This window comes from Mirounga leonina, unplaced genomic scaffold, assembly GCF_011800145.1.
Source record: "Mirounga leonina isolate KUSES-001 unplaced genomic scaffold, KU_Mleo_1.0 Mir_150, whole genome shotgun sequence".
In the NCBI taxonomy this organism is placed as follows: Eukaryota; Metazoa; Chordata; class Mammalia; order Carnivora; family Phocidae; genus Mirounga; species Mirounga leonina.
The window spans coordinates 16470703-16492367 of NW_023270374.1; the positions used below are offsets into that span (position 1 = coordinate 16470703).

A 21665-nucleotide genomic window follows, 5' to 3' on the forward strand; every position below is an offset into this window, starting at 1 on the left:
AGGGCTATTGTACTCCTTTAGTGTGTGAAAGAGTATCTGTCTCAGTCACAGTCAATATCTACTCAGTGAAATTCCTCTTAGTGTCAGGATGAAGAGAAAGCTGCCCACCCTTAATACTATTATTTAATATTGTTCTAGAATGGTCAGTTCAAAGCATTAGGAAGGGAAAAAACATAGATGTGATTAAATTGTTGTGTGTGTCTACCTGAAAAACCCAATAGAAGCTACTAGCAAAATGGGCTATTATGAGAGCTTGGGAGGATGATTATGAAACATTTGTTCATAAAATAAATATACAAATATCAATATCCAGGAACAATTTGCTAAAAATATAATGTTTTAAAAAAAAAGGTTTTCATCTAAAGAAACTAGACCACAGATGAAAATGTGTGATTTTGCTGAAGGATATAATGTAAGAACTTTTAAGGTGAAGAGAAAAACATTCTTTCTGTGATAAGAAAACTAAAAATTAAAAGGTGTTGGTTTTCTTCAAATTTCCTCAAATTATAAATTTAATGTGATTTTAAAGAAAATAATTTTTCCAGTGGGGAGAGGGAAACACAATATAACAAACTAATGTAAATTTAATGTGATTTTATTCAAAATCCCATTTCTTTCTCAGTGGGGGAGATGGAAATAATAATAAGTAAATTAAATTCATTTGGAATAGGAGTCCCACTGGCAATAGCAAGAAATGACTAAAAACTAATAGCCATGAAGGAGAATTTCCACTTCCAGGTATTAGACCATATTATTAAACATTACAATAATAACTGAGCTATTAGCTCCAGGAAGGCAGACAAATTTATTAATAGAGGAGAATATAACTGGAAGAAAATGGACCCAAATTAACCACACCAAAAAAGGCTGCATCTATTAAGCTGTAATTTCAGTTTAGTGTAAAAAGAGATTATGTATCACAATTAAATTTGGGTGGTTGAAAGGGTCAAATTCAAATAAAAAAGAAACCATGAGAGAAACAGAAGTAATTATGGAGCTAATCCTGGGATGGAGAGCCTATAATAATAAAAATAAACCAAGACTCCATAAAATAAAACATTAATCAGCCCAATCTCATCTGTTTCACAAAATATGACAACATGCCCATTATATAAAAAGTGCTGTTATAAGTGGACAGGAAAATTGACAATAATCCTAAATATGCACTTCATAAAAGCAGAAATATAAAAATCAAAATCTATATTTAAAATGTTCAACCTCAATAATAATCAAAGAAATAAAATTAAAGCAACAATGAGATAATATTTGGTCTAGAATATTATTATTACTATTATTTAATGGTAATACTTAACCAAGATCTCAAATGAGAGGGAACACTTCATATCATACATTGTTGATGGAGGAGAAATCCAGCGTAACATTTTTTTTTTTGACTTGTTAAAGGTACAGATTTTTTCAAATCATTTAATTTTTTTCATCATGATAAGTGTCCTCTTAATCCCCATCAACCTATTTCACCCATCCCCCACATGTCTCCCCTCTGGTGACATCAGTTTGCTCTCTATGGTTAAGAGTCTGTTTCTTGGTTTGTCTCCCTCTCTCTCTTTTTTCTTTGCTCATTGGTTTTGTTTCTTAAATTCCACATATGAGTGAGATCATATGGCATTTGTCTCTCTGAGTGATTTATTTCACTTAGCATTATACTCTCTAGCTCCATTCATGTAGTTGCAAATGACAAGATTTCATTCTTTGTATGGTTGAATAATATTCCATTATATATATATATATACCACATCTTCTTTATCCTTTCATCTGTTGATGGATACTTGGGCTGCTTCCATAATTTGGCTACTGTAAATAATGCTGCAATAAACATAGGGCTGCATGTATCCCTTTGAATTAGTGTTTTTTTTTTATTTTTCGGGTAAATAACCAACATTTTTGTTGGACAATTTGGCATATTGCATGAAGGTTTTTAAAATGTTCACATCTTTTAACAGAGTACTTCTATTTTAGGAACTCTTCCAACATTAGGACATAGACTTGACAATTTATATTCAAGATGTTCTCTGAGCATTATAGTAGAAAAAAAATTCCCTAATGTCCAGTGATAGGAAATGGGTTTTAGTGAATTGTGAAATGTGCTTAATATACAGTTATTAAAATTCATATTTCTGTATAGCACTTAAATATATATAAATATATACATACCTACACATTTTTTTAAAATTTTATTATGTTAATCACCATACATTACATCATTAGTTTTTGATGTAGTGTTCCATGATTCATTGTTTGCATATAACACCCAGTGTTCCATTCAATATGTGCTCTCTTTGATACCCATCACCAGGCTAACCCATCCCCCCGCCCCCTCCCCACTAGAACCCTCACTTTGTTTCTCAGAGTCCATAGTTTCTTATGGTTTGTCTCCCCCTCCAATTTCCCCCCTTCATTTTTCCCTTCCTACTATCTTTTTTTTATACATTTTTAAACAAGGAATTAAATTTAAAAGCCTGTATATACATAACCAAAAAACCTTATAGATTACAAAGCCAAAAAGTTAACTGTGTTGACTTTCTGAATGGTAGCGTTCCTGGCAGTTTTATTTTTTTCTTTACACTTTTCTGAATTTTCCAAATTTTCTACAATGTATACATATTAATTTTTTAATTTTTTAAAAAGATTTTATTTATTTATTTGAGAGGGGGAGAGAGAGAGTGAGCAAGAATGCAAGAGCAGGTGGAAGGAGAAGAAGACTCCCCGCTGAGCAGGGAGCCGAACACAGGGTTTGATCCCAGGACCCTGAGACCATGACCTGAGCTGGAGGCAGATGCTTAACCAGCTGAGCCACCCAGGTGCCCCTCTACATATTGCTTTAAATAGCATAAAAATTTTTCTTTGCAAATAATGCAAAACCACTAAAAACAAAGACTTGTTTATAAACTATTAAAGACAGTTTTCTCTGTTTTCAAAGGTTACCTTTTTTTTGTATGAAATTCACTGAAATTTGTTTCTTTTTTCGTCTGGAAATGTGGCTTTATAACAGAACGGAAATGAACTTTAACTGTGCTACTTACCCACAGTTTGAAAATTAAGTGCAACCATTTGGCAACCCGCATTCCAGAAGAGCTGAGGCATGTAGTTAGATGAATCCACACGGGTTCCTTTTGGATATATCCTGCTAAGCTGCATTTTGTTATATCTGGACCATCATGTTAAGTAGTGAATACAATTATAAAAATAATTAACCAATACTATTAACTGAGAGGCCACCTTCCTTCCTTCTACCATTGGAAAATGAACTAACTGTTGATGATCTCATTGGGCTAGTCGATGAAAAAGGTCAAAAACTTCCTGAACACACAGAATAAATGTGCTTTTATAATAGAAATGTACTATCACCTTTGCAGAGCCTTGTGGGTAAAAACTAATGGGGTAGCAAAAATGACCGAGTCACAGGCTTCACGATGAAGGACACATGAGGAAGCTCAAGCATGTCTAAGTATGTGAGAGCGTGATATTGTCTTTGGCGGAAAGCTAATGTGAACTGCATGGCTATTTTTGAAGTGCTCTCTGCTCATTTTTTAACCTTCTCTGATAATGCTGTTTGCCAAGACTGTGGTACTCTTTATAATGGATAACAAGGTAAATAGAGCACAGAAGGTGCTGACCTTGTTTTGTATTTGAGTTCCTCCTGCCATCAGTTTTCGATCCTGAGAACCATTAGCTCTCGACTACTACGTAGCTATTAAACAATGCTATGTCTTTAAAACCTGGCCGACTCTTCCTATTACCAAATTTGGCATTGGTTGGCTAAGGTTGTGAGCTTGGGCAGGGAACAAGTTACCTCGCTCTGTGTGTTGGTTTCCCTCCTTAATAGATTAAACAATCCCTACATTCTAGGCCTATTGTGAGGGTTCAAAGAGATAAGACAGTGAATGGAAAGTCTATCCAAGAGGCAACACTTAAGAGTGTGACTTTGTGTATGGAGTTTTACATTTGTTTCCTCTCCTGTTGTGGATGAGTTCTAAGGGTGACTTTATTTTTATTCTGGGACTTGCTTCATGAAATTGGGCTGTTTGAGACATTTACTATTTATTACTTTCATGAAAAAAATTTAAAGACTTGTTTCATTTTTGATTTATGGATAAAAATTGTAAGTTTTTGTTGTCAGGACTATCAACAAAGCCATTATTGGTAATATATATTTATATTCTTCTTTTTTAAGTTTTTTTTTTTTTTTTGTAATCTCTACACCCAACGTGGGGTTGGAACTCATGATCCCAAGATCAAGGGTCACATGCTCCTTTGACTGAGCCAGCCAGGCGTCCCAAAATTTATATTCTTATCATCATCCCAACTATCTTCTGATTGGACACCTATTACACGTAAGGATGTGACATGCCAAGAAAGTTTATATTTACATATATATACATTCTGTCTTACATACAGTCTATCTGACATATGTATAAAGTATATACACACATTTTACTAATGTTGTCCCTAATCCAAAAGGTTAGCCGTAAAGCTGGTATCACGGTTTCTGTTTTACAGATGAGGAAATTCAGAAAGATTAAGCAAATTACCGCATGAGAAAGGGCTTGATGGTGTGAAAATCACCTTGATTTTTAGCTTCCTTTACTGCAGAGACCAATGCGAGGCCACCCTCCTCAGCCTCGCCTATGAAACCTGAAACTATTTCTCACACCCACGTGGCAGTCAGAAGCCATTTCATACACCTTTCTCCTTATTCAAGACAAAAATCAAACAAATGGCTTCAACTGGGTCACTTCAGCCTTCAATCGTCAAATCAAGGATACTCTACAAATTCCACTGGAGACTTCGTCAGTTGCTCGAGGCCTTTGGTTTCCACGAAGGAAGACATTTCAAAACTTCTGTTTCTTTCTGAGTTCATGACAAGAAAAACAGGCGAGAAGTAAAATGTAATGGTATAAATTATAACATGTAAGAAGTAGGCGCATGTTCAGTGAAGTTAGGGCAATGAATCCCCAATGTAACTTTATAAATGTATTTCTTTCAGTGAACCATTTATCTGTACCCAAAGTTGAGTCTTCTAGGAAGCTGTTTCTTCTAATTCTTACTACCTGAGTCAGCTCTGCTTATGGCCTTGTATTAGGATGGGGAAATGAATTTTAGATGTGGTAAATGAAAGCTGTTTTGTTAAAAGAAAAGGAGCCCTAGGGGAATCTTCTGTTTTAAATCCATTCAGATTGGTGTCTCTGACTCTCTCTTTGATTATCGCATTGTCACTGCCTCAGTTTGTATGCGCCCCTTCAGTTCAAACGGCTAACGTGACATTAAGATCAGGGTATTTCAAAGCAGAAGAATCCTTGGAAATTTTCCAGTCTGATGGCCTCATTTTCAGATTAGATAAGAGAGGCCTGAGAGATGAATGTGCTAGAGGTCTCAATAGAATACAGGAGCAACATTTTTAAAGTGGAATCCAAACTTCCCATTAGAATGGAAGAAATAAAACAAAGTTATCTTAGTCGTTAAAGACTAAGAGTCCAACAGCTTCTCTGTCCTCCTCCCAGCTAAAAACCCAAAGTGTCACACACAATACTGAGGCAAGTGTGGTTAGAAAGCTCTCAGGGTTGTTTTTTTTTTTTTAATTTATGTTTATTTTGTTTTAAGATTTTATTTATTTGAGAGAGAGCGAAAGTGTGGGGGCAGGTGGGGGGAGGGGCAGAGGGAGAGACTCTGAAGCAGACTCTGGGCTGAGTGTAGAGCTGAATTTGGGGCTCGATCCCAGGACCCTGAGATCATGACCTGAGCTGAAACCAAGAGTCTGATGCTCAACTGAATGAGCCAGCAAGGCACCTCGACAGTTCTCAGTTTGTATTTATTTATTTAAAAAAATTTTTTTTAAGATTTTATTTCTTTCTTTCAGAGAGAGAGTGAGCAGAAGAGAGAGAGAGCATAAGCAGGGGAAGGAGTAGAGGGAGAGGGAGAAGCAGACTCCCCACTGAGCAGGGAGCCTGACGTGGGGCTCCATTCCAGGACTCTGGGATCATGACCTGAGCCAAAGGGAGACACTTAGCCCCTTAACCTACTGAGCCACCAGGTGCCTCCAGCTCTCAGTTTTTAAACAGTTATTACCTTTGAGTCATTTTCTCCTCTTTGATGCCCACTTTCCATAATTAAAGCCTCATTTTTCTTCCTAAGTCATTCCTAGACTCTTTTATCCATCTCCTTACCTTTCCCCAATTTAATCAACTCTACAGGAAACCCTTACTTCTCTTATTTTGGTCCATCAGAAACCTATTTTCATATGACTAGTTATTTAAGCAAGACTGCCAATTAAAATTCAGTCCATTTAGTAGGTGCTTTTGTAATGTATGTTCAGTGAAACACAAGGAGAAAAGTACTTGTTTGTCAATCTTTGGCCCATGCTGTTGTTAACAGGTTCTGAAAGATTATCAATGCATCAGTTCCTTCTCAACTTGGCTACTTGTCTAGGAACTTTTGTCTCATCAATTAGGAAAACTCATTTTACAGCCAATGAAAGTTATAGAAATATAAAAATAACTACTTTAGGACATTTCAAACTGAACAACTTGCGGTAAGATGTATCAGTACTTGTAAAAATAAAAAAAATGTTGAAATATTTATATATAAACTGTATTGAAAGTTAAATTCCTCATTGTAGAGATCTAGATACTATATACTACAAAGTTAAGGCTCTTTGGGTAAAATTATACACTTATACGTAAGTGTGTTATGTAGAAGCTTAGATTTTGATGTATTTATAAAACTATGCTTTATCAGAGCCTGCTATATTTAAGCAAAAATTCAGCCTTTAAGAGCACACTCATAAAAGCAGCTAAAATGTCCCAAGGATTCTCTTCATAGCATCTTACATTTCATCAAAAAAAGGGCAATTTCATAAAAGGGCTCTTTTCTTTAGGTGGGGGAAAGATGCTATTTTTTTCTTTGCATCCAGTACGGATGTGTACTTGGATGAAGGGAGAACAAAAAAATGATGTGAAGTTAATGTTATCAAACAGGCTGGACAAACAGCATGTGGGTGAACTGACTGATTGTGTTCTATTTCTAGTCATCAGGGCTAACCACTTCTCTGGCCGCTCCCCTTCCGGGGGATGGGTAAATAGTTTATTTCAATACTGTCCCTTATCTAATGGAAGGAACGCATTATGTTGTTGAACAAAAACAACTGTGAAACTCTCAGTTAGCTGTACTCTAGTATCTTTCAGATAACCGTGGATGGCCTACAGCCCTATTAAGAAGTTTGGGGAAACATCGTAGAATAAACTTCTCACACAGTTATGATGGTCCACCCAGGCATATATTCAAGACTTTCCAGAAGAGTTCTGTTAAGGGTAATATTCTTTGTTCTAACTACCTTGTATTGAAAGGATACTCATTCTAGGCTACATTAGGGGTTCTTCTCCAGGGATAACTTACTTTTTGAAGTTTCAAATGACTCAAACTTGACTGGCTGAATATAGTTCACCAGGTTAGACATCTCTTCGGTGGCCATGGCCTCGCTCCCTGCAGTCCCCTGGAAGCAGAATTAAAAATAACATTCCCAGAGTCAGCATTACCTTCCCAAGGATTATTTTTCCCAGGGCAAAGATGCAGGGACCCACGAGAGAGAACATCATCCCTCCTCTTCTGAAAATTATTGCCAATAGAAAGTTCATCACAGGAGAAAACTCACTCATAAGTTAGGCAAGTGTGGGGTGGTAAGAGGGAGGATTAGGGACAGGTCCCAGTGTGCCATCCCCCCCCTCCCCCCGGGCACTGGCCTCCAGAATAAGAATCTCCATTTTACTAAGGTGATTCAATGCACATTACAATCTGAGAAGCACTGAGCCCTATTTCACCTGCCATAGCATAAATTCCTTAGCTGATGTCTAAGGTTAATACATCAAGAAATCAATAATTCTCTGTACAATATGAAAATTAGTATGTAGGTAACTGCCAGTGAACCAAAAAAAAAAAAAAGTTGCCTTGTGGAAATAGGTTGGGGTGGGTGAACAGCTATTGCTTTTCTTTACAAACATTCATCTCTCCCTGCCTTCTTAGTTCCTGGGTGCCTCGTAGGCAAGCAAACAATTCAGGGTAGGGGTCAGTAGCTCAGGTTCTGGAGCCAGATGGCCTAATTTCAAATCCCAAACTCACCACTTAGAAGCTGTGCAATCTTGGGCAAGTTACTTAACTGCTCTGTGCCTCAGTTTTCTCACCCATTAAATTAGAATAAAATCTGTCGTGATAGCATCTAGAGTTTTGGGGATTATTAAATGAGTTAGTTAATGTGAAAGAGCTCAGAAAAGTACCTGGCACATAGTAAAACCTCATGTTACTTTAGCTATGATTAGCTATTACATATCACTTTGATAAAGTTTTAATGCAGTATTGATATGGACAGACCTCTGTAGACTGATCTAATATTTTCTCCCATTCTCAGAAGACAGAATGCATGGAGACATGATTTCTTTTTAAAATTTCTGTAGCAATATTTAGGTTAAATGTGAATTGGAAAATATTCATTTGCAAATGGACCATTCAATTAGTAAGACAATTTTAAATGATCAAGAATCAGTCATAAATGTTATGTGCAACTGAAGTAATTATCAGGCAGAACTACTTTACCAAGCATATTAATAGTTTTCCTCCTGGACATTGACTTGAAATTTAGTGGATGAACATAGTTAATTAATCAAAACTTTAGACTACATGAAAGGAAGTAAGTACCAGAGGAAGAACATCATGTAAGAATAGCTTATCATTCATTATTTATCCCTGAGACAGATGCTTTCCAATATATTGGAAAGCAGATTCAGTATAAACTTTTGGACCAAGACCTTGCTACAACAAAATTTTAAAATTCCAATTGACCTATCCCAGATTCACTTCTAGATTCTGTGCAAATAATATCTCTGAGCTGATGAGATTCTTTGGGACGTTCGAGCTTACATCAATAAGGATCTCTAGTGGTTACAAAATTACAATAATGGAATGAATGTCACATTTCTGAACATTTCTCCCAAATCCCATGTCTTCTCTGGATTTGGGGCCATTTGACAATCCATTCAATTGCCTCAAAAATTGAAGCAGGTGGTTGGATGTCACGAATTGAATTTTTGCATTCACCCTCCAGATACCCCATTTGATGGAAGGCAGTCTCAGCAGCATTGTTCATTATAGAGAGCTTTGCTCAATGCCATGCTAACTCCTTTAGAGACCCCAGCATGCATTTTCATTTTCCAACAGGGTAACCCAAAGTTTTAAAGTGAACTATGACTCTTTTGACCACTAGATGGCAGAAGGTGACCATGAACTGTATCCAAATGGCGCCTTCTGGGTGGGCAAATTAGGGGAAGCGCCTCTGTGACCCAAAGTCAGTCCCTAGATACCTACCTCATCCATTGAAGATTTTTTACAGTCATCATCATCATCGTCGTCGTCACTCTCGGTATCAGCTTCCCCTGTGGAATTTTAATAAAAGATCATGAGGTAACAGGTTTGAAGGTTCGAAGCACATGCTAACAGGTGCATTGCCAAAAATTTCCTTGGGTATTGGCCTTTCATGGTTTTAAAATGATTCCTTTGGATATTTAAATTTTATTAATTATATAATTATACCGAGATTTTGAATATGGATTTTTTTTCTCCAAGTTTCATTTGCGAATACATTTGAAATGCCCACCTTCTATTGAAAATGCTTAACAATTTTATCTGTATGTTTAAAAAAATATATGGCATCATCTACAGTTTGCTATGGTACACACATCCTATATTGATGTGTACATTGTCTTTCAGGGTCTCTATGACCCTAAAAGGGATAAACTATCCTGTCCCACTTTTCCCTCTTTTTCTGAGCCCTGACTCTTCCATGCGATGTTTGGCCAGTGCTCAGTGACTTTGTGGCCACTTTTCCAAGGCCATAGGGGACCTCATAGTGAAGGCCAAGGACAAGAGCTAGGACAGAAAGGGTGGGGCTGTGGCAGCATACCTAACTACACAAAGACTGTAAGCTAACTATTGTACCCTATGATTTGCCTGCAGGCTTATTTAATGGATGCATTGTCCTCTAAGCAATGCACGTATCTTAGAAAATGGCTAGGTCCCGTTTTAAAAAGCAGGATAAAATGCATGAACCCTTAACATAGTGATGCATGGAAATCTACTTCAATCAAACATAATTCAGCCTCATCTTTAGCCAATACACAGTCATTTCAATGGATTCTTTTTCCTCTCTGAAGATTTGGTGGTTGATTTTGCTACTTTAAATATTCATACAGCATGAGGTATTAAATTCTGCCACAGCTCTGGGCCTCAGTCAGACCCAATGATATCAGTTACGTAAAAAGATTTTCAAGTTAAAAACTACAGAAAGCATTATTTGATTTGACTACTATCTTTTGGCATTCACATGGGGCAATAATAGGATGAGCCCAGTAGATGGCAATATTAGCTCAACAATGAGGCAACTTGCACGTGCAAGGCCCTCCCCCTCAAACCTTCTGAAAGTTAGCCTCCCCGTTTAATCTATATAAATGACACAATGTCCACAGCATGTCTTCGAAGAAGCTTATACATATTTTCATTTGGCTGACGAAGTTCAATCAATTACTCAATGACAGCAGTGGGCAAAGTATTTATGAAATGTCTTTAGAGGGAAAAGATTTCTGGGACCAACAAATCATTATTTATGGCTTGTTTATTAAAAGAAAGCACATACAGCCACTTTATGATGTTGATATTGTGTTAGTTAATAAGATGAATCCATTATATTTTGGTTAGAAAACATATTTATATAGAGACATGTTCTTTTAGGAAGTTGGCACTCAAGTTTTTTTAATAATCAAATGTGTTGCTCCAAGTTCTTTTAACCAGTTTTTGCTTTTTAATTAGAGAGGGGATTCTTTTTATAGAGCAATTTAAAAGTTTCTTTGGCAAAACCATTTACACAATGCTTTACAGGACCTAAAAACACACCAATCATTTCAAATACTCTATCAGGTCATTCTTTGGTGTATGGGGGGAAAGAAAGAACTTGTCTTCCATGACTCTATGAGCAGACCCTGGTTTCTCCCTTATAAGTCTTTGGCAGGACCTTGGAGGCATCTTAAGACCCTAAAACCTTGCACCATTAAAAAAAAAAAATCTACTTTACCCTAGTTCTTTAAGACAAGTGTACTGACAAAGGGCTGAATCCTGGAAAAGGCACCTGGCCAACAGGGGCCATGATAAATAAATTAGTTTTGAAATAAGAACCACTGCATGTTTTTTGAGTTACTTGAGTTCCCATTACCGGAGACCATCTACAAACCAAATGGTAAATTAGCAGTGCTCATTATTCAAGAGCCTACCTACCTATTTAAATGTCCAAAATTTTCCATTGAAAGAAAGATTGCACAACAGACCATGGGGCTAGCTTAGGAAATCTACTGAATTACTAACAGATTGCTGCTTTTACTTTGTATTAAGCAATGATGTTCACCGCCTATAAAAATCGTTATTTGTGTTATGCATCCAGTTAATAAGAGGGACAGAACTGATAGGGAGAACAGCACACAGGAAAAAATTTCTCCATGCAAAGGAAGACCTGCTTTCCTCCCTGGATTCGAGAGGTTCAAGAATTATGCTAGGTAGCCTCTTAATAATATTTCCTCCAAACCTTCAAAAGAACATTCATACTGAGAACACACTGTTTTTGAGAAGAGATTCAAATTGCATAATAATGTTTGAAATACACATTCAAAAACTATCCCCCCATAAAACCTTTCAAAGAATTGTATAATATCTGTTGATAAGGATTTTTATCTAACCCATAAAAGATATTGGCCATTGAGATGGAAAAATTAAAAAAAAAAAAAGATAAATCAGTGTCTTGGTCCACCCGCCCATTGTCCTGGAGTTTATATTTTAATTTAAAAAATTATTCTGAAGTCTTTTAATTGACATATGATAGGTATATAGAGAAGTATACATACTTGTACGTGTATAGAGTGATGAATTTGCACTGACTACGCAGACCTTAGTAACTGTTACTGAGATCAAGAAACAAAATAAAACCAGTGTCCAGAGGCCTCCTCGGATCCCCTTCCAGCCACTTCTTCAAGGGTCACCATTTCCTGACTTCTAAGTGCATAGGCTCATTCTGCCTGTTTTTGTACTTATTTGAATGGAATCAATACGGCGGATACTTTTTTGTATTTGATTTCTTTTACTCAACATTATGTTTCTGAGATGTAGCCCTATTCTTGTGTGCAAAGGTAGATCGTTACTGTTGCATATTATTCCACAGTGTGAATATACTACAACCTCTTTATCTGTTGATGACATTTGGTTGGTTTCCAGTTTTTAGCTGTTGTGAGTAGCGTTGTGTTAAGCAATTCCTTGCATCTCTCTTGATGACTGTCTATAAACATCTTTGTCCAGTATATGCCTAGGAGGGGACTCCCTGGGGCCCAGGGTGTGCATATGTTCAGTTTTTGTAAATACCGCCAGTTTTCCAAAGTGTTCCAATGTCAGTTAAACTTTTCATTGAAGAACTTCCTAGATCCAAGCTTCAAGCTTCCTCCCCTTATTCACCTTCCAATCAGGAGAGCTTCCTAATGCCCTTTCCAGAATGCCAAGATTCTGATTAAAGCTAGAAGAGAAATCAGACTAAATGACAAGCAATTCAAAGGAAATGGGGTGACCACTTGGAATTCTTTTCTCATCAACCACAAAAATCTATTTCAACTTAAATCTAAAAGGAAAATTAATGATATTAAGCATCACCTAGGAGCTTTGACAGATAATTCAAGTAACTTTACCTTTTTACATTTTAAAAGAGATCTATAAAATATGGATAAGTGGAATTGCCCAGAACTCTTCAGCATATCATCAATGATAATATATCCGGTGAATGTCTGGTGCCCAGACCTAAGTGAATGTTAAGAGATCACTGTCCTTGAGAAGTTTAAAATCATGGGGTCAGTTTGAAGATGATTTGGCCAATGTGCTGGACAGAATCATGGCTCCTCCAAATGACCACGTCCTGGGAATATGTCTTGTGTCCTGTGAATATACGGTGAGAGGGACTTTGCAGATAGATTAAGGAACTGAGAAGGGGGAGATTATCTTGGATTATCCAGAAGGGTCCCGTGTAATGGTGTGAGTTCCTAAAAGGAAAGGACCTTTCTTGGCTGTGGTCAGAGGGCAGTACAATGCCAGAAGTGAGACGGGGCATTGCTGGCTTGACACTGGGGAAGGAGCCATAAATCAACAAATGTGGGTGGCCTCTGGAAGCTGGAACCAGCAAGGAATAGGATTCCCTAGGGCCTCCAGGAAGGAAAGCCGCCCCGCTGACTCCGAGAATTTAGCCTCGTGAGACCCACGTGGGCCTCCCTACCTACAGAACTGGAGATAATATGTGTGCATAGTTTTAACGAGGCCACCCAGTTGGTAGCAGAAATGGAAAAACCAGCGCAGTTTTAAAGCGCGTCCAAATAGGAATGTTCAATGTCCTTCTACGTTAAGTCAGCGCTTCTGAAACCCATGCAGCACAGGGAACAAGAGTCCCTAACCCCTTACCAGCTCCTGGAGATGAGGACTCGAACACGCTGGAGGAGTCGCTGTACGTGTTGGAAGCTTGTTCTGAGAGCTTCTTTTTGCCACTTCCTTCCGACGACTTGTGCGATTTCTTCTTATTTTTCACCAAAATTTTGTACATTAAGTCCATAGGGCTTGGAAGAGGAACTCCAGATTCCAGCTAATGGAAAAGAAAAGCGCCTTCTGTAAAAATATCGCACCATTAGGGGTGCCCTGGCCGGCTCGGTCGGCAGAGGGTGTGACTCAGGATCTCGGGGTGGTGAGTTCGAGCCCCGCGTTGGGGGTAGAGATGACTTACAAATAAAATCTTAAAAAAAAATATTGCCCCTTTCTTTCAGCTTCCCTCCCCAAGGCGCCAGGACGGTGTTGGACACCAAGAGTTTCTAGATTATTCATTACTGCCTTCAGTACAGCCGAGTAAACTCTTATAAGTGTGTTTTGCTGTTTCGCAGTTCTTTATTTTTTCACATGAAAGGCATATTTTAATTACCGAACTCTTTTTTTTTTTTTTTTTTCCATAACAAAATCCCCATGAATAAGACCATCGAAATGTACTGGGAGACTTGCTAATCCAAAGGTTCAGGAGTTTGCTGTGGACCGTAAATCCAACCATTTTGGGTTCGGACAGATAGGAGGGCCCTGCCTTGGATTTTCAAAGGAGGGAGGCCAGTTAGTGTGGCGTCTGTCAGGAAGGGTTGGTAAAGATGGGCAGGAGCTTCCAGGCAAGCATACAGAATCAACCTTTCAGATGCAGTTTAAAAGGAGGAAACCCCCCCTCCTCCCTCCCGCCATGCAGAACTCTGGAGCTAAGCCACACATGTCCTTGGCATCAGCAGGACTGGACTGGTGGCTTCATATTTCCTTGCAGCCCCGAGATTCAAGCCACCCTTATTGGCAAAGCTTATTTCTTGTGTTTCGAGCTTGCATGGCTAATGAGAAAAATCAATTTCCCATGAGAGGGTTGTTAGATATTGTATCAGAGAGCATGCGTGCAAGTCCCAAGATGGGTTATTTTTAGAAAGTTCAGTGAACTCTCCTACACTGGTCCTTTATTCTTGCAAGGAGTCGGGAGATTGGTATGAAGCCATGTACAAATGTGCGGAGACAAGGGAAAAGGGTTCAAGAGGGGAGAGGCTACTTTGAGGTATTCCTATTGCTTTCCTTCCCAAAGCAGGGATGCTATCAGGGCAATAGGAGCCCTGAGTTCCATGAACAGGCACACGCAAGGACGTGAGGAGTGGACGCAAGGCCAGAAGGGGGTGTCATTGTGCCACCTGCCACGTCCCATTTTGCTCCACCATATCTCTCAAAGGGTGTGATAAGGTTCCTGGTTGGTGATCAGAGCCCCGTCTGCCAGGAATGTCTCCGCGGCTGATTGTGATGGGGGAGGGGGGGATTCTGTAGTCCTGACAGTCACATCGGTCAGAGGGGGAAGGAGAAGATGGAGGGTACAGGAAGAAGACAGAGGCATTTCTCTCAGCCTCAGCAGGGCACACTGAAGGTTTCCTCCTGGTCAGACTTCATTAACAACTGAATGAATCTTACTGAGCAACATGGAAAGGATGTAAGGAAGTCCCCCCCCCCCCCAACTCCAGGGGCATTCCTTCAAGGGTAAACCTTGAAACTGCTTACTGGGTATTTTTCCAGTGGTTCCATGAGAAGAGCGTCTCCAAAGATCAGTCGGCAATACTCCGCCATCTTGGCTTGCTGCTTTGGGCTAAGGGGAATGAGAGAAAGAAAGCAAACAAGGAGGCTCATTTAAAGAGTTTGGACAGGATTACTTTTCGTTATTAATTATAGAAAGAGGAGATTCCCTCTCTTACCCTTCAGGATTAGTATTTATCATTCTAACCCCCTTGTTTATTATCCTGACTTCTGTGAATTTGAATACCACGTGGCAGATAGACAGTGAAAGCTATTCCTAAGGCTGGTCTCCATAGACACAGAGGGAGAGTATAGCAGGTCATCTGCCAGTCACTGGATTCTTGAATGTCTCAGAATTATGGGCTCAGTTCCTTTTGTTCAATTTCCTGATTCTAAGTCAAATGCAAGACCTTGGAGGCAGAACTCATCCGTGAGTCCGGGTGAATTCTTGGTTGAGATTTATCTAACCTGCAGAGAGCTAGGCTGTGGAGGAGTGTTTTTAAGGAGGTGAGAGAGGAGGAGAGGGAGGAAAAGAGGGGGAGAGAGAGAGAGAGAGAGAATCTTAAAACACAGAAGGGCCGTCAGGCAGAAGTGTGTCCACTTGGGAGGGGATCCTGGAGGAAAGGTAAAAGAAGCAGGCACATTGGGGAAAGGTGTCTGCACCCCTTATGTGCATAATAGGGCAGCAGAGGTGGTGTCAGCCTGACTATGGACCAGGAGGAATCTGGTCTGATAGACAAAGGCTGGAGCTGTAGGCTTTGCTGAGCTGAGCTCCAGGCTCTCAACCACTCTGGATCTATAAAATGAGGATAATAACTGTTCTTGGAAAAGGACAGAAGGTGCCGAGAAGATGAAGTGGAGTAATGGTTGCAAATGCCTTTGACCCGTTTAAAGAGTGGGGCAGATGTAAGATGATCCAGGGTTAGGAGGCAGCCTCCACTCAGCTGGATGACTTGTGCACTTGCTAACACAGAAACACTCGATGCGAGGGAACACCTGCATCTTTCAATACTCCTGCTTCCTTTGACCTTTTAAAAAGCAATAACATTTTTTTTCTTATTCTGTAGAATGTTAAATATCATTACAAAGGTATCCAACTCCACTGGGTTTTATGGACTGTGAGTTTGATCTACAGGCTGTCAAACTTGATTTCCAATAGTTGTCTCTGTCTGCTGTAATGTTAATACATTTTAGCAGAACTGGGATTATAGTAAGAATAAGTAAGTGATAAAAAAAGTCTTCTCTATTACAATTCAAATCAATTATAAAATGTGATTCTCTCTTTCTCTCTTCTGTAACTATTAAGCCTGGATCATGGACTGCCCCCCCCCCCCCCCCGGGAAGGGGGTGCTCTGGGGATTCAAATTGTATTGCAATGGTCCACAGGGAAAACCACTTTTTATATCCTTTTTTAAAGGCATATAGTTTTTGGGGTCAAGTGAGTTCTCTGGGGTTCAAGTGGAAGCCCAAAGCCACTGCTTTGTTGGAACTGCAGGGAGAGGCGAAGAGAATCAAAGAACTTGCAAAGCCCTGCAGAACGACCTCCTAGCTTCTCGCCGTCGTCCTTTCTTGACCTATAGGCGATTTTACCATGTGGCTTATGCAGCCCTCAGAATATTCCTCACCAGGATCAGGGAGAGGGGAAAACTTGCCACCCAGAGGACTGATCCTAAAAAGCATGGGGGTGGTTGTTTAAGGACAAGTCACTAGAAGTTGGGGAGCAAGCAGAGAGGTGGCTGATTTGGCAGAGCAGTCTGGGTATCCTCTGTTCAGATGCTGTTGCTCAAAGGATGACTAGCCCGGGGGCTCAATAAAGCCAAACAGCTCTGTGGCTGTAGCTACGACAAGTCCACCTGTGCCCGGCCAACTCGTTCCAGGCTGCACAGGAGAAACTGTCCAAACCCTTCATTTCGCTTTCACAGAATGACGCTACTCAGTGTCACAGAGCTTTGCTACTCCAAGTGTGGGCCACAGACCAGTAGCATCAACATAACAGCACCTAGAGCTGGTCAGAAATGCAGATTCAAGGCCTCCAGTGCAGATTCTGAGTCAGACTCTCTGGAGAAGCGGGGCGCAGGGGTCTTCACAGACCCTCTAGGTGATTCGGATGCATGCTCAAGTTTGAGAACTGTTGTGATAGATTAAAATAAGTCAGCAGGTGCTGAAGGAGATGACATTTTTCTTGAGTGTTGGAACTTGGGAGCCCCTAGTTCCTTTGACCAGAGACCTAGAGTAAAAAGAGAGAGTTTTACCCTAATGCCCTGCTTTCAGGAATTTTAGGGGAGCCATATTCACACCAGTGGAGGGATTTCGAGGCGATGTTCCAGGTGTCTCTAAGCAGGTGACAGGCAGAGTCCTCTGTCCTTTCTCAAGCTGTCCCCAAACCAGACCCTAGGAAGGATTTTGCTGGAGCAAAATCTTGCCTGATTCCACTAAAGAATCACTGGAGCTGTTAATGCTGCAGGTGGTAGGGCTGAGAGCCAGGCCCTGATTCACTGAATTGGGAGAGGAATCCTGAAACCTGTATTTGTAACAAGCTTGCAGGCAGCTCTGATGCGGGTAGTTAGTGGACTACAGTGTTTAAAGTAACGCTCTGACACTTCATCCAAATTACCTGGGGTCTTAAGAAAATGACACTTCCTAGGCAGCATCAGCGTGGGGCCTGAGATTCTGCATTTCTTTCTTTTTTTTTTTTTAAGTAAACTCTACCCAAAACGTGGGGCTCAAACTCACGACCCTGTGGTCAAGATTCGCATGCTCTATTGACTGAGCCAGCCAGGTGCCCCGACTCTGCATTTCTACCAAGCTCCTCAATGATGCAGATGCTGCTGGTCTGCGGATCAGGCACTCTGAAGAATAAGGATCTAAATCTGACGTTTTCAAATTTGCCTCAAAATCAACTGAGGTGAAGAGAACAAGAGGGAGTTTTCCAAGAAAAAGTAAAATGGGTTACTTGGTAATCAGGCTGTTCACACACACGCACACACACACACACACACACACACACACACCTGTCAGGAACCGAATCAGAGCAGAGAGGAGAGTGAATAGACAAAGTCAGAGGAAAACCAAGCAACTTTGTGGGTCAAAACTGCAGAAATAAAAGACATTCACATTGCAGTTAGAGAGCAAGAAAAAAAAAAAAAATCCTGAGGCGCTCAGAGCATCCACATCAGCTACTGTGGAGACGAAATGACAGGAAATACTCACAAATACATTTTGAGCTTCAGGCCATAGCAGGCACATCTGGGCATAGTCACATACCCCTAAAGTGGAGGCACCTGGCCCAGTGGTCAGTTTTCTGACCAAGGACTGCGCCCCATGAAATGTCATGGTGTAAATCCTCCACATTGAACTAAACCAACCTCCTTCTTTATAGAGGAGGAAGCTGTAACCCTTGGAAATTAAGGACCTTGTCCAAAATCTCCCATTATCTGTGGTTGAACCAGAGCTAGGGGTTACTTTGTTTGAGTTTAGTGTAGAATCCTTTTAATGAAAATGCTAGCTTATAAATTAGGTGGAGCATCAGAGTTAGCTAGGGCCTTTTTTTTTTTTTTTTCTTTTAAGATCTCAAAGTCTCATTTCTACAGATTCAAAATGGGGTGTGGGAGTATGGTTCAGGAATCTGCATTTTATGGGATTCTGATGGGAGCAGGGAGAGAAGGATGAATTGCCAGCACCTAATGGCAGACCTCCCTTTGTTGTTCATAGATAGGGAATTTCAAGTACTTGGAGGGAAAATTAAAAATCCAGTAGATTTCTTCCTTTCTTCCGGGGTGAGTTTGTTTTCGAAGTGTGTCTCAAAGGACCCTGACCCACAGTTCTGAATCTGGCATTTTGTAGATGCAGCATACCGGAAAATGAAATGGTCCACTAGAGATGGCAAAAAGGTGGCGGATATTTTTTGTGGGGGGGTGTCTCTTGGTCAATGTGTTGCAAAGGATTCTGAGGTTTATTTCTAGGTGTGGGCAAGAGGGCTGCACGTGAAAAATGATGACTGCCACTGGGTTCAGCATTGAAGTGAGGTGGCCCACATGTCAAGCATGGGGTTTTACTAGCAAAGGGAAAAAGCTTACCAGTTTTCTTTGGGTGTGTGATAATCCTCACAGGAGAGGATTGAAGCTGAGCGATTTTGACATGTGAAGCTCCAGGATCATGGAAACATGAAACAAACAGCTTTCCCCCACGATAGACCTCAGTATCTTACTATTTCACTGCCTTAGGTGTATCTCACTGGTTTGGGGTAACTATCATGGCATCCTGTTTTCTTTTGTGTTTTCCTGTTTTCTTTTGTGACATATGAATTACTAATAAACGTTTAATAGCTAAATATCTCATTTTTAAACCAGAAAGGACAGTATCATGATACTGTCTTCTTGCTTTTGTGTGCAATGCAAGGTTTGGTTTTCATGCGCTATTTTGGCTCCCTATGGGTTTGGTGTTGAAAAACCACAAAAAATGTCCTGTGGTTAAGGGCCACAAGCCACATAAAAGTGAACATTTACAGAGAGTTGCCTTGTCGATGTTCTGGTTGTCTTAATTTGATATTTTGAAGGCTCCAGATGCATCTGCTTAAGTGTGGGGATAGTGCTGGTGAAACGTGTGATTTCTGAAGCCAGACCAGACAGATTTGAATCCCAGCCGTGTCACCTTTTAGCTGCCTGGCTTTGGGTAAGTTACTCACTCTCTTTGGGGCTCAGTTTCAACATCTACAAAATAGGGATTATCACAATAATATTTATTCTTAGGAGCCCCTGGGTTTGTGGTGAGGGGTTACATGACCTTACGCCTGTAAGGTTGCTTGGCACATAATATAAACTCAATAAATATTAGCTGTTATTATGTTTGTGGTGGTAGGTAGTTGTTGATAGCTCTCTGGTTCCCTTATAGGAAAGTTCAATGGGGCAGGTGTGAGAATCAAGAGTGGAACTAGAGCTTTTCATCTTGTCTAATTTATATAGAAACATTTCTTGAAGACCATAAATATGCTAGATTTGGAGATATTTCTCGAAAAGAGATATAATACATCTATAAGTCTGGGAACTACGGTGCCTGAAAGAAAGGTGCTAAAAGCCTGTTAGAGCCCAGTTACAGATGGATGGGCAGAGATGAGAAAACACTCATGCGCGAGTCAGGGTCATCACAGCAAATGAGGTATTAAATACAGCAACTCAAGAGGCGCTCCCTTCAGTTCGAAGAGAGATAGCAATGAAACAGAATCAATTCTTTTCTCTTCAGCTGCCCCTCGGAAGTGTTAGAAAAACTATCTGCCAAAGGATTAAATCATTCATTGGCTGTTTCCCAGTGCAACAGAACCAAGAGCTGGTAAATGTAATATGGATTTCCTGAGGGCAAACTAGAAATACAGATAATTATAAAATTGGTTACTTCAAAACAAGGCCTTTCTCCATGATCACAGTAACAAATGATCACATTTACTTGGAAATTCCTCAGGCTGAAATGTGCTCATGACCAAACTGTTTAAGATTTTAGTGAATTCTTAAAGAATTCGTAAATTGAAGCATGTGTTGCAAATTAGTTGGACAAAGGGAATCAATCAGTAGCTTGGGAAAGACTTTTCAATAAGAAGAAGGGTAAAAAAAGAACCCGTGAGCCACATTAGGACAGGCGCTGTTGGCTTTTAGTTGAGAAATCTGGCTCAGGTTGTTGAAAGAGAGGGCATCACAAATACTCCTTTGAGCAATGGTGGTCACTTCTACACAGTCTTCAGCCTTTCATTCCATGGACTAGAATTTTAGTTTCTTGAATTTTGATTCAAAGTAGAGAAAACTCTTTCATTTTGAAGCACTTTAAACTAAGTAACGATAGGGTAAACTAATGCCCACATTTTAGATAGAAACATGTCTTACTCTGGCATTTTGTGATAAAATGAATATAAAATAGTTAAGTCAAAGTATCTTTTCTTTGTGTGGCTCAGCGATAAGAGCAGGCTATTTTTGAAATAGGACCACATTTACAAATACTAACGAACAAGGGCAACCAATGGGAAGAGGAAGGAGGAGCATCTGGTGGTCTGAGTTCTGTGTAAGCTCAGCAGTGGAAGAGAATTTACAGCTTTCTCCCCACCAACTCCAGAGTGTTCAGAACTGGCCATTTGAACTGGCGATTTTTGCGTGGCAGAACAGACTATAAATGTGCATGCAATAAAAGGAGGTAATGAAGGAGGATTATAAAAATGGCCCACCAAAAGAGAGACATGGTATTATTCTACACCATTGGAAAAAGAGGAGTCCTTAATTTAAAATCCTGTGACCTGAAAATAGATTCCCCAAGTCCAGTGAATTATTGTAATGTTAAAGAGGTTTAAGCGAGTGAATCCCAACATATGCAGATGAAAACATGACACTTAAGACATAACATCATTGAGGAACACCATTAATAATGTCAAATAATCTTAAATCTGATGCGCAATTATTAAACATGCCTTCTTTGGGAAAAAGACTCCC

General features: G+C 39.8%; 1 protein-coding gene across 4 annotated transcripts in view; it reads right to left on the reverse strand.

The window, feature by feature from the left end:
* PLCB1 (phospholipase C beta 1) overlaps positions 1–21665 on the reverse strand; it is a 681734-nt gene that overhangs the window by 142608 nt on the left and 517461 nt on the right. For all 4 annotated transcript variants that reach the window (XM_035005857.1, XM_035005858.1, XM_035005860.1 and 1 more), the window contains exons 13-18: positions 15187–15271; positions 13537–13714; positions 9370–9437; positions 7411–7507; positions 4785–4869; positions 3042–3166 (exon numbers count right to left, since the gene is read on the reverse strand). In XM_035005857.1, coding sequence (XP_034861748.1) covers positions 3042–3166; positions 4785–4869; positions 7411–7507; positions 9370–9437; positions 13537–13714; positions 15187–15271 — 638 coding nt within the window. The remainder of the gene's footprint in view (positions 1–3041; positions 3167–4784; positions 4870–7410; positions 7508–9369; positions 9438–13536; positions 13715–15186; positions 15272–21665) is intronic.